General features: G+C 35.6%; 1 protein-coding gene across 2 annotated transcripts in view; it reads left to right on the top strand.

The window, feature by feature from the left end:
* Pyroxd1 (pyridine nucleotide-disulfide oxidoreductase domain 1) overlaps positions 1 to 14,444 on the top strand; it is a 143,968-nt gene that overhangs the window by 121,825 nt on the left and 7,699 nt on the right. For both annotated transcript variants that reach the window (XM_090387499.1, XM_090387500.1), the window contains exons 10-11: positions 1,653 to 1,768; positions 9,158 to 9,280. In XM_090387499.1, coding sequence (XP_090243625.1) covers positions 1,653 to 1,768; positions 9,158 to 9,280 — 239 coding nt within the window. The remainder of the gene's footprint in view (positions 1 to 1,652; positions 1,769 to 9,157; positions 9,281 to 14,444) is intronic.

Here is a 14,444-nt window from a genome sequence, read left to right on the forward strand (position 1 = left end):
GTAAGGTAATAAAGGGTAAATTTGTGCTTAATATATCTTTGCTTTTATAGCTTGTGGATAATATTCCTCCTATTTTCGCTAATTATAATCGCTGTTTAATAGAATTAAAATTCAATTCACAAACGTGATCACAATGACCGGCGCTTACTGCACATCGTATAGTGAACGATACTTTACTATTTTTAGTTTGTAACTTAATTTGATTGTACAGTGAACCAATTGTAAAGGGGGGGGGGTTACATTGTATTTTTAACTATTTACGTGAAACTTCGGATAATTGGGGCAGCCGCTTAATCGGGCCAAAATGCACTAGTCCCGATGTGTCCCAAATAACTGGAATGGACTCTATATATATATATATATATATATATATATATATATATATATGGAGTAAAATTCTTCCAGAGAAGAACAAAAGTAGTGAAGAATAAACAATGAAGAAAAGTAAGTTTGTTGGTTTATAAAAAAAAAAAAAGTGTTACAGCTTCCAAAACAGAAGAAAATTGTCCATGGAGATTATATATATATATATATATATATATATATATATATCTCTGGTGGAAAGGCAAACGGTAAAAATTGACCATCTGTGTAATGAAGAGTACAGTGACTTTGTGAGAGAAGAATCGTTTGAGCAATCATTGATTAGCCTGAACATTTTCTTTTCAAGTCAGAACAGCTGTGCAGCAGACAAATAATAAATATTTAAAAATATTAAACATTTCTTAAATATTTTATTAACTTTTAATGATATAATCACTTACAATGGGCTCTCCAAAAGTTACAACAATATCCCCTTAACAGTGCTACTATTAATAATATGAATTTTACCAGCTGGGTAGGGTGGTATAAGAATATACTTCAGTGTATATATTTCATCGTGCATCATTCTACGTTGCATAAACATATGTGAAGCTGTTTAGCAAACACATATTTATCATGTCCTTTGGTTTTTGTTCAATGAAATGATTGAAAAGACCAAATGATTCATCAAAATCACAACTGCTCAGGTGATTTTCCAAAGCCACTTAAACTGTCCTGTCTATCTCTTTGAAAGTTTCTATCCTAAAACCAAATGCATGCATGCCTCCCCCACCCAGTTTGCCTTTCTCCTTGTGACTTTTTGTTTCCAGAGAAAGGAAAGAGATTTAACAATGTCTTGGGAGGTTCTGTGAAAATGTAGGAAATATTTGATAATATTATGAAAAACTTTTCAGGCACTCTTGCAAAGATTGCAGAAATGTTGGATAAGTAATTAATAAGTTATTTAATCTTGTTTTTCTTTCTTATTGTTGCCCATTGATGGGAAAAATAATTAAAATCACATTTCAATAAATGTTGTTAAAATTATAATAGAATATTTTAGGAGTCACCTTGGCTCACCTAAATTGGAGTTCTCAACACAAACCTTTCAGCAGTTTACTGTCTCTGATTTCCAAGCGGATTCACGATTTTTTTTTTTTTAACCCTATAACAGTGTTGGTTGCTACAACAATTCAAAACACTGATACACACTTATTTCATTTTCATTTCTGTGCCAGTGATGTTTTAAATTGTGATGATTTGACTTTTTTTTTTTTACAATTTTTTTTTACAATTGGCTAAATTTTTGTCATTATATAGTTTTTTTTTATTATTTTGTTTTTATACAGCAGAATCGTGGCCAGTTTATGTCAAACTTACTAATGGATCACTACATGGTTGTGACTTTGTTATTAGTGCTACCGGCGTAGCACCTTTTGTTGATCCATTCTTGAATGGAAATGATGTATGTATATTGAATATTTAATTTCTTTTTCATAATTTATTTAATCATAACATCCTAATGATTTATAACTGATATATATTTCTAGGTAAGCATATTGGTGATTGATATTAGTAATTTGAGTCCTTGTTATTTTCTAAAAATTTGTTAATGCCTTAAAAGTAATCCTTGGATCTTTTTACATAATCTTAATTATTCTTTCAAAATGTTCATTAAAAGTCAATTTCCTTATCTCAGACCACACAAGAATCACTTATTTCAGTTTTGTTTCAGAAAGAGCAGAGTATTTACTACATAATTATTTAAAACAGTCTCTGTTTTAAGTATTTATATAGCTGTTTCAAGCCCAGTTTTATGTGAAGTGCAGGTAATAGGACTTTTACAAATAATGAAACCGGAAAAATTTCTATTTCAGAGGAATATCCTTGGTTTGCCTGAGTTTGAGCTCTCAATACAAATCTTCCAACAGTTTACTGTGTCGGACTTCAAAATGAGTACCAAACATTGAATTTTTATTTGGTGTTTTTGGTACCTAGAATCGGGCTCTTGTCAGGTATTGCTCCTGTACTTTGCCATCCTAGTTGCACAAAAAAAAAAAAAGGATACTTTATATAACTGAAATTTTTGGCCCAGCAACGTCATTTTTCATTTTCCAGTGTGCTTGGAGAAGTTATGCTTGGATGAATAAACAGCTACTGTTTGTTCAGTTTTTGGCATCAAAATCTAGAATGTTTCTCTGAGGAATTATAGATAGTAGTATTATATTTAAATGAATATAAATAATATTCCAGTTATTTTTTAACTTAGTGCAAACTCTACTTTAGAATTGTTTCTAATAGTTTAGCATAAATTCCTGTTTATGATGAACTGTTATTGTAATTTAACTTAAAACAGTAGCAGGAGTGTGCTATTTAGTAATGGTCATAATCTGTGATATCCTGCCCATTTCCACATTCTAAAATTTGTTTTATAAGCATAGAAAATTTAAAAGTATCAAGTCATTTTAAGTACCAATTTATATATATGCAATACTGTCTTAATTAATTTCTCAATTTTTTTTATATTTGATTTATGTAATATTTTATAAATGTATCCTTGAATATTTCATAACTATAACTGTGGTTAATACAAAAGAATCCCAAAATACTATTCCACTCAATTCAAATCGGAAATGTTGCAAATGATTCTCTTGGGAGTCAGTGTCTTATTATTATTATTAGCCATATGGTACAAGGAAGCCTAAGGCTTTTGCTGCACCAGCCAAAAAATAAAAAAATAAATTTCTGAGTTACCCCTGAGAGTGAGTGAGTGAGAGAAGAGGCAGAAGTAGAAGGGAATCACCAAGAAAGAGAAAAATGATATCTCCAGCTCAGGATTCTGGGTGTGCCAAGCCCATATTCATCAGATGTGAGCCCCTGCTATGCTGTATATCTAAGGTTGCTTTTTCAGGTGATCATAATACAATATGAATAATTTTTGTGTACTAGGTGTAGGGAGTGGAGTGTGAAAATTTAAATTATAGCTCGCCACATTAATAGATGAAATTAGGTTTCTGAGAAAAGAGGTTGATGCTCCGGAGCAGATTAAAACGTGGAACTCAGCAGCAGCAGCTTAAGTGTGAGGGGATACACTCCTGACTTGGGCCTGAGATAAGAATTGTCAAGAGCAGACTGTTTTTATTCAGTAGGAGGTAGTTTTATTAGGGTACTCAATTGTGAGGCAAACAGAAATATATTTTGCAATAAAAGATAGATGGAATAGAGCCAGAATATATGACTGCTTGGTGCATCAATCAATGGGCTAAGTAGCTGTAACTTCTTAAGGAAAGTAATGAGGGTTTTGTCTATTCATGTGGATATTAATAATATTGAATTCAAATGACTGAAGACTTGTTTGAAAGTATTGGTCATTACTGACAAAATGTCTTGAACTAAAACAAAATGAAATTGTGGTAGCAATCCTTCACAGTATTGCAACCACATTATGAAAGAATTTGATGCAAGCCTTGTTAATTAATTCTAGGCCAGAAGGAGGTCTGTGAGGCTTTCAGGGGAAGATTTTTATTGGCATGACCTGCCCTAGTTCAAAGTTTGGTAGAAAGAATTTATTTTATTGGGATGGAATACATTTGAACAGAGAAGGTGCAAGTGCACATGCCATTGTTGTTGAAGAGGCTTTAAGGATGCAGGAAACCATCCCCCCCAGTGGGAGGGACCAGGGGAACTAAAGACATGTAGTTCATTAGTGATACAGATCAAGATCACAATTGCAATTTTCTCAAAGGTTAAATGCGTTTTTCGTCTCTGACACTAGTCTGTTTCTGACTTCCATTTACCCCAGGGACTCACGTCTGGTGAGTATGGGCTTGGCAAACTCAGGGTTCTGAGCTGGATATCATCGTTCTTCTCTTTCTTTGTGATTCCCTTCTACTTCTTTCTGTCTCTCTCTCTCTCTCGCCGGAATTTTTTTTTTATTTTGGCTGGTGCAGCATAAGCCTCAGGCTTCCTTGCACCATATGGCTAATAATAATAAAAATAATAATTTAGGTGTCAATTATTATTTTGTTAATCTTATTGTTTTTTACACCATCTTAGGCTGGTGTAAAAAATTTATTAACTTCTATGATTACTTCCCCTGATAATTTGCAGTTGTTAACCTCAGTTGGTCTCACTGAAAATAATTTAAAAACTGTTGAATCGAAAATAAAAGCCCTTCCCTAAAATTTTAGCCTTGACAGTAGTTCCCATGTCGGTAGATTACCATCATTACCACCTAGTGCAATTTCCAATTAAAATTTGGATTTAGTACCAGAACTGAACACCTTCCACAAAACAAACATTGCAAACTGCCTATAATTGTGTAACTGTAATGCATCTGTCACAGTATATGAAATGGAAATGGGAAAAGAACACTTAGAGCATTTGTTTTGTTTACACCATGTTAATCCCACACATCTGCAAAAAAAAGAAAAATTGTGAAAATAAGAAATAAATTTTTCAAAACCTAATAAACATATGGAGTGTACACCAGAAAACCATGTGTGGGATTAACATGGTATAACAAAACAAATGTCAAGAAGATGATATCTAATTAAAATGTTAAAGCTGACCATGTGAGTACATGATGACAATTAAATCAAGCTAACTAAATTAAATTAAATCAAGCTAACAATAGGAATTAACATACTAATTATAATCTCTTAAATTTTTGATCATTCATTCAAAAAAACTATGATTGATTATCATAATGATGCAATCTTTATGGTAATCATTGTCTTCAGTGATAATTTGTAGGAATTGCATATAATTTGTTGTTATTCTGTTTTTCATATGTGACGAATAAAAATGATTCAAAAAAGCAGGTGCTTCCATTATTAAGCTTTCATAATTAAGTTTCTGGACAGTATGTATGCCATCTGGAGTGAGTTTTTTTTTGAGGAATTTGGAAGCTTTCTAATATAATAAAAATAAAAAAACTATATAGATAAATGTTATTAAATATATTGAGTTTATAGCCAAACATTAGTGGGATTATAATTGAAAATAAAATCAAAATCATAAAAAAAATATAAAAAATGGTCTACTTTTTAATGATATACTATTATTGCACACTTTTTTATATGTACTACTTAATTCATTTTCATCAACTCCTGGATTTGAATTTCTGGATCAGTTAGCATTAGTTGAGGAAATATGATGCAAGAAAGCAAGCTTATATAGTATCAGCCAATAAAAAAAAAACAAACTTTCCCATTTCACCCATCTGTTCACTCCAAATGTTTCTCTAATTCAGTCTTAAATTTATTTAAGCTATAAACTTCCACAACAAGAGATGGAAGTCTGTTCCAGCAATCAACTACCCGCTGGCTAAAGGCAAACTTCCACACATCTATTCTACAACTGTCTTTCTTCAACTTTAATCTATGCCACCTTGGGTTCTTAATCTGAGCAAGCGGAAGTATCCCATCAGCATTGAGCCTGCTTAAACCATTCAAGGCCTTATACGTCTCAATCAGATCACCTCGCAGGTGCTTAGTCTCCAGATGCTGCTACTTGCAGAACTTAAACCGCTCTTGGTAAGAGCACCCCTTTGTTCCTCTCACAAATCTTGTTGCCTTTCTCTGTACTCGTTCTAGCAACTCTACATCCTTCCCAAAATGAGGCCTCTAGACCTGTACGCAGTACTCAAGGTGTAGCCTGACCATTGCAGACAAGGAGGGGATAATTACCTCCTTGTCTCTGCTAGAAAAATTCCTATATATCATTGACAAAATGCACAATTACCCCCAGGTCCTTTTCATTTTCTACCACCTTGAGTGTGGTACCACACAGTTGATATGTTACTCTGGGGTTACTGCTACCCATATGCAGTACTTTACATTTTTCAATGTTAAACTTCTGTTGCCACCTCTCAGCGCATCTACTCAACATTTCTAGATCCTCTTGCAGTAGCGTACTGTCATTAGTATCATTAACAACCCTGTCAAACTTAGATATTAAGCCTGATATACCTTCATCAATATCATTAATAAATACAGAAAACAACAATGGACCCAACACTGAACCCTGGGGGACTCCACTAATAACATTTGTTCCACGAAGAACAGTGTCCATTGATTACCACTTTGTCTTCTCCCACTCAACCATCCCTTTATCCATAGCAGCATTTTACCCTTAATGCCATACTGCTCCAATTTGTACTGTAATCTTCCATGTGCAACAGTATGAAAGCTTCATCAAAATTATTTTTTTTATCCAGTTCCTTTGTGACCACATCATAGTATCCAGTAAAATTGGTCAGACAAGACTTCCTCTTAACAAACCCATGCTGTGTCCGAACTATAACCGAAATGTTGTCTAGATGATCCAGCAGTGCTTCTTTAACCAGAGCCCCCATTTATTTCCCTGGATCAGAAGTTAAACTAACAGATCTGTAATTACTTTTGTCACCCTTTTATCCTCCTTTGTGAATTGAGGTCACATTTACTCATCTCCAGTCCATGGGTACCTCTCCTGAATCCAAGGAAACTCTCATAATTTATGGCTAAAGGTTTGCTTACTTCCTTTGCTGCCTCCCTTAATATAACTGAATAGATCCCATCCATCCCAGGTGCCTTTTTTGTTTATCTACAACAATTTCTACTCCACTTTGCTCTCAGTTATTAAAAAAATCATTTAACTCACTACCATAGTTCAATACACCTGGTATTCCTCACCCTGCATAACTCCTCATATGTAAATGTAGATTCAAAATACTCATTCAGTTTGTGTTAGCTACCTGAGCAGAATCATCAACAATTGAACCATTGATATCCAGTGGACCAATCTGATTCGTCTTTCCTTATAGAGTTTACATAAGTAAAGAACTCTTTGCTGTTTTTCTTTGCATCCTTTGCCAAACATTTCTCGTAATCTGCCTTTGCCTGCCTAACCTCCTTTGTGACGCGATTACAGGCCAGCTTTTTTATACCTTCCATAGGCTTCTGTGTCACCTGTTAATTTATATGTATCCCATGCATTTTTCTTCTCTACCACATGTCTCAATAGTTCATCTGACATCCATTTAGGCCTAAACCTTGAACAATAATTCTAGTAGCTTCCAAGATTAATTCTTTGAATGCTTCCCATTTATAATTTTCTGTTGGTAACATCATCAGTTGGTCCTACTGTATAGAATTTAAAAACTGTCTCAGACCTCCATAGTCACCTTTACAAAAGCAAAAACCCTTCCCTTTACCCCCAATGGTAGTTACCTCTTTTAGTAAATCCCACATCAGCACACTGATCACTGCCACCCTGTGGCCCCTTTATCTGCGGATTCTTAATGCATGAAGAATCACTACTGATAATCAAATCAAGAGTATTACTCGCTCTGGTTGCCTCCTGAACATGCTGCTGTAGAAAACAATCATCCAATAAATCCACAAAAGCCTTGCTAGTGTGCAAATGACCAAACCACAAGTTTCAGTCAATATCTGGGAAATTTAAATCCCCCATTATAAGATAATCTGATTTACTGACCGTCTCTGTTTCTCTGTACAGCTGTTCATTATACTCATTAGGCCTATAGCACACTCCTATTCTCAATTTTGCTTTCCCAGTGCTTATGTCACACCAAACTGACGCAACACTGCACCATCCACCCATGTCAACTGGATGCACTTCCTTAGATTTTATGTGTTTCTTAACTAATAGCATAACCCCTCGTCCCTTACTATCCTGTCTATCCTTCCTGTACACATTGTACTCCCCAAATTCCAACTTGCATTCCTTATATCTGTGTGACACTGCGTCTCTGTTATCGCAACAGTTTCTGCCTTTGATGTTTTGATAGGCACATCAAATGCATCAAATTTATTGACTACACTCCTAACATTGGTGTACACACAAGTATACATATACCTGTTCTTATTCTTAGCTACCGTAACACAACTCATGTATTTACTTGTTCAGCAATGATTCCCAGCAGTCTCTGAAATCCCCAGCACCTTTTTTTCCAAGCTGCTGCTCATTCCAATAGAAGCAGTGCAAGAATCACTTTCACCTCTGCCAGTGGTACTGTTAATGTATTAGTCTGTGTATCCTCCCAAGCTAGCAGTTTTCCAACCAACCTAACACTGCCTCAGTAGCATTAGCAAATATTCTTGCACCATTTCTATTTAAGTGTATCCCATCCCTGTAGAAGCAGTCTCTCGTTAATAAGCACAGACCAGGCTGAAAAAAATTCTACCCCATGAGTCTTGCACAATCTCTCCAGGGCCGAATTGATTGATAAGGCTCTCATCATATACTCTCTCTCCTATCGTGGGAAGAATTGCAGACACCTTCAAATTCAGTTTCTTCAAATTTGGCTTGCATAAGCCAAAACTGTCTCAAACCTTGTTGAAAGGTTGCACCTTCCTATGTTGATTTTTGTAACTATTGTAAATATGAAAACAACTCATTACTAGTAAACATATTTGATAGATGGCACCACATCCCTGTAGAGTTTTTAATGACAATCTACACTCCATATATAGATATAATTTGTTGGCATTAAATTAACCATCTTCAAAACATATAGGCAAACTTATTCCCCAGAGCCCACATAGAAAAATAAGCATATATGCACTTTTGAACTCACAGAAGAATTAGATTTAAATTACTTCATGAAGGCTTAAGTAAAAGATTTAAACAACTATATAAAAAAAAATTGATAAATAAAACTGATAAATAAATCTAATTTTTGCTCTTATTTTCATATTTATTTGAAATTTTTAATTTAATTTTTTTCCATAAATATTTGAATCTGGATAAGAAGGAATTTTATCCTTCTTATCCAGGCATAAAAAGTTATCACCTAAGACTAAATTTAATTGATCATTGAGGTTTTTTTTTTTTTTTTTTTTTTCAGTTTAATCTAGCTGAGGATGGAGGTATAAAGGTAGATGAACAAATGAGAACATCTTTATGTGATGTGTATGCTGCGGGTGACATTTGTACTGCTAGCTGGTCATTAAGTAAACATTGGTTTCAGGTGCGTACAAAATTGAAAGTTAATTATTTTAACCTAAGTTGTACAAGAAATATTTGTATTTTTTTGTGTGCATATATAAAATCCTGTTTGCAGCACTCAAGATGTGGCCTGACATTGTCTTATACAATGAGATGATCACATCCTTATATCTATATATCATTGACAAACCCCCATGAGCTGTCCTGGCAACTTATGCACTGCTCAGAGAACTTCATATCTGACTGCACAGTTATCTCCAGCTCCTTTTCATTTTCCACTACCCTCAGTGTGGTATTACAATGCTGACATCTTATTCAGAGATTACTGCTACCCATATCCAGTACCTTGTACAGGCAGTTCTCGCTTTACGAGTTCCTGGGTTTGAGTTTTTTTCTCCAGTATTAAGTATCAACAGAATCAAAAATATGAACATTTAATTGCAAAAAATGAATGGTAAACATTCATAAATACCTCATTCCAAACCACATGCGTAGTTATACAATACAGTGTACCCCGCTTTACGATATTAATCACTTCCAGAGACACTATCATATTTAAAATACCGTAATGTGAACCCAATAACACATTGTTTTTTTTTTGGTAATCTACTCTTTCTAAAGTAATGGAGAAATCAATTAACTGCTAACTCTTAAACTACCTAGAAACCTTCTGTCTGATCAACGATTGCCAGTATGGATTCAGTTAGTGTCGATCCACTGGTGATATTCTGGCTAATGTTACCCATTTATGGACTAATTCGATGGAAAGGTTCGGTGAAACACAAGTAGTTGCTCTTGACATCTCAAAGGCTTTTGATCGTGTTTGGTGTAAAGGTCTTCTAAACAAGCTTCCATCTTATGGTTTGCCAACTGTTTTTAGTAATTGGTTATCCAGTTTCTCTCTCTCTCTCTCTCTCTCTCTCTCTGATTGCTCACTGAGGGTGATGGTAGATGGCTCTCTATCTTCTAACTTCTCCACTAATGCCGGTGTCCCCCAAGGTTCAGTTCTTTCCCCCACTCTTTTCCTCTTGCATATTAATGACCTTCTTCCATTGACTGGAAATTCTATCCATAGTTTTGCCGATGATAGCACATTGCTTTCCATTTTGAGAAACCATGTCCTGCTCAATCAGCTTCAACTTCTTGAAAATCTGCTACCAGTTCCTTAAATGCCGATCTTCAGGTAATTCTCCAGTGGAGCAAAGACAACTTAGTTGATTTCAGTCCTTCTAAAACTCAGTCCTGTCTTATATCTCGCGAAAAGGATTCTTCTGCTCCTATGCTTATCTTTTGATTTCTAGATCTTTTGATTTTTTTGAAATCTGATGACACTCAGATTTCTAGGCAAAATTATATATCTCTTTTGGGCTGACTTCTAATCTCTCTTGGCACAAGCACATTACAAATATTGCTTCTTCTGCATCTAAAAAACTTGGTTTTCTCTTTCGCTCTCGGCGTTACTTTTCTTCCAAACAGCTGCTCACTCTGTGTAAATCGCAAATCCGCTCTGCCATGGAATATTGTTCCCACATCTGGGGTGGTGTCCCCCCAAAACCTTTCTCAGGCTTCTTGATTCCATTCAGAAGAGGACTGTTAGGTTAATTAATGATTCATCTCTAACAGGGCGCTGACTCTCTTTAAAAATTACAGCTGTCAGTTGCAGGCTCCGAAAATAATGATAAGTGTTTGCCTTTTTATTTACATAATTGTTATTTTATATTGTACTTAATACATAGTCTTATAGTTATAGTTACGCTGGTTATTTTTATTTTAATTTAGATAAACAGTTTTTGTAGATATACGTAATACTTAATATACGTAAAACCGTTATTTCGTTCGAATCTTGCAGCCATTGTTTTTGTATATAGTGGTAGGGAATTCAAATTTTTAATTGAGGTAGCTCTAACATATAATTTATAGAGTAATACGCTTCACTGTTTCTATTAGATAGCATAGTATTGACATTTAATTAATTTAATTTATTGATTTTATTAATTTAAAGTATCGTGCCCCAAACTAGAGCAGCAAAGCAACGGGCACAAAGTGGCAGGAGTGCTGTGAATCGGGGGAGAACTGGGGGGGGGGGCGATTCTGCAATGCATCACAGCCTAAAAAAATGTGTAACTTGTGAAATGTTTGCCGAACTCTCTGGAACGGAACATGACATTGCCATGGGGGATGTCTTTGTGTCTGCACGATGTAAGGAAATCAGGCGACAACTCAGCATTGTTATGGGCCTATATGAGAGTTTGAAGGACATGGTGGATGCCCTTGAAAGATCTAAATTGAGGGGCCCATCAGGCTCTCAGCTGCCCACATCAACGCCAGAGCTTGCACTTGGTCATCACGCAACACAGCGGCAACCCCCAAGGCAGAATGCGCTAGTCTCACAGGAACTAGTAGTTGTTAGTGACTCTATTGTCAGGTAAATGGGGAAACATGCTTTGTAAAAAAAGGATAGGTGGAACAGGACCAGAGTATGTCTGCCAGGGGCAAAGGTTGATGACGTTGTAGAGCGGATATCATCTTTTAAGGGCACAAAAGGTGATATAGTTGTACACGTTGGCATTAATGATATTAGGAGTAGAAGACCGGCAGAATTACTTAACAAGTACAGGTCACTGTTGAACAAAAGCTGAGAATTAGGGTTGAATTTGAAAGTGTCTGCAATTCTGCCCAGACACGATAGAAGGGAGTATATGATGAGAGCCTTGTCGATCAATTCGGCCCTGGAAAGAATGTGCAAGGCTCAAGGGGTACAATTTTTTCAGCCTGGACTGTACTTGTTAACAGGAGAGACTGCTTCTACAGGGATGGGATACACTTAAATAGAAAGGGTACAAGAATATTTGCTCGTGCTCTCAAGGCAGTGTTAGGTGGGTCGGAAAACTGATAGCTTGGGGGGATACAAGGACTGATAGTTTAACAGTAGCCGTAGGCAGAGGTGAAGGTGATTCTTGAACAACTTCTATTAGAATAAGTAGTGACCTGGAGCGTGGGGTGTTGGGGATTTCAGGGATGGATGGCAGTCATCCTGAAATAGGTGGGTATATGGGATGTGTTAGGGTAACTAAGAATAGGAGTAGGAGCATGTATGCTTGCATCAATACCAATGCTAGAAGTATAGTAAATAAATTTGATGAATTTGAAGTGTTGGTCAAGACATCAAAGGCGGATATTGTTGGGATAGCAGAGACGTGGTGTCACACAGATATAAAGAATGCTGAACTGGAATTTGGGGAGTACAATGTGTACAGAAAGGATAGACAGGATAGAAAGGGAGGAGGTGTTATACTGTTAATTAAGAAAAACATAAAATCAAAAGAAGTGCATCCAATTGATATAGATGAACAGTGCACTGTTCTTGGGACTCCACTAATGTTATTAGTGGAGTCCCACAGGGTTCGGTGTTAGGTCCACTGTTGTTTTGTATATTTATCAATGATATTGATGAAGGTATATCAGGCTTAATGTCGAAGTTTGCAGATGATACAAAAGTTGGCACGGTTGTTAATGACATTAATGGTAATGTGTACTGAAACAGGATCTAGATAATTTGGTCAGGTGGGCTAAAAAGTGGCAACTGAAGTTTAACTTTGACAAATGCAAAGTACTGCATATGGTTAGAAGTAACTCCAGAGAAATGTACCAACTGTGTGGTACTACACTTAAGGTGGTAGAAAATGAAAAAGACCTGGGAGTAATTGTGCAGTCAGATATGAAGTTTTCTGAACAATGCAGACAGGCTGCCAGGGCGGGTCATGGGTTTTTGTCAATGATATATAGGAATTTTGCTAACAGGGAAAAGGAGGTGATTATCCCTCTGTATAAGGCAATGGTCAGGCCACGCCTTGAGTACTGTGTACAGGTCTGGAGGCCTCATTTTAGGAAGGATGTAGATTTACTTGAGCATGTACAGAGAAGGGCAACAAGATTGGTCAGGGGAATGAAGGGATCCTCTTACCAAGAGAGGCTTAAGTTTTGCAAATTGCAGTGGCTGGAGACCAGGCACCTGCGCAGTGATCTGATTGAGGTGTATAAGGCCTTGAATGGGTTGAGCACGCTGAATTCTGATGGGATCCTTCTACTTGTTCAGGTTACGAACCTAAGGGGGCATAAATTCAAATTAAGAAAAGACAGATGTAGAATAGATGTGTGGAAATTTGCCTTTAGCCAGCGGGTGGTTAATTGCTGGAACAAACTTCCATATGTCATTGTGGAAGTTGATAGGTTGAATAAATTTAAGGAGGAACTGGACAGGCATTTGGAGGGAATGGTGTGATATTTTTTTTTTTTTTTTTTTTGGCTGATGCTGCATAAGCTGATACTCTTGCTTTCTTGCATCACATGCCACTACTACTACTTTCATCTTAATTATATGTTCCATTATAAGAATCAATTTTAAATGCCTTTGTGATATTTTTCTAAAGCACATTTCTGGAGGTCACAACCATAAAACAATAAAACAATTTGCACTTTCTGGTTTATTGGGTTTACTACCCATTATAAATGGGTAGTAAACTCAATGTTGATGCATTTGCCAAAATACTGATAGCTGGAATATAATGGTGAAATGTGTTTGCCCTTTACTGAAATCTTCAATTGTATAAAAAAAAATAATAATAAATTTTCCGAATCTTCTCTTCATTTTTTTTTTTTTTTTTTTTTTTTTTTTTTAACTTCGTAAACTTATTACTCTACATGATATCGTGAAATTTATAACGAAAATAGAAGATTATCTTGGAAACAAACGCCTCTTGAAACATTTCTGAAGATGACTCCTTGTGTAACAAACCAATGAGTGCCAAGCCAATAATGAGTGATCAACGAGTGTGCATTTAGTCAATGACGATGAAGAATAAACATTCTTTAACTTTGTAAATCGTAAATAATTTCTCTATTATTATAATTTGCTTGATTTTACAGGCCATGTTTTCATTTCTTTCGATAAATCAATCATTGTTTAAACATAAACTAATTAGCTAACTGATTTCATTGTTGAGAACGTAACCCCTATTTTTAACCTTATGTCTATGGGAAATAAAATCCCACTTTACACGTTTTCGCTTTACGAGCATGTGCTAGTAACAAATTAACTCGTAAAGTCAAGAACTACCTGTATTTGTCAAGTTTAAACCTCAAGTGAACAAGACTCGCTAATATTCATAAAAATGGACAGATGCTAT

Source organism: Mastigoproctus giganteus, chromosome 13 (genome assembly GCF_048544385.1).
Source record: "Mastigoproctus giganteus isolate SK-2022 chromosome 13, ASM4854438v1, whole genome shotgun sequence".
In the NCBI taxonomy this organism is placed as follows: domain Eukaryota; kingdom Metazoa; phylum Arthropoda; class Arachnida; order Uropygi; family Thelyphonidae; genus Mastigoproctus; species Mastigoproctus giganteus.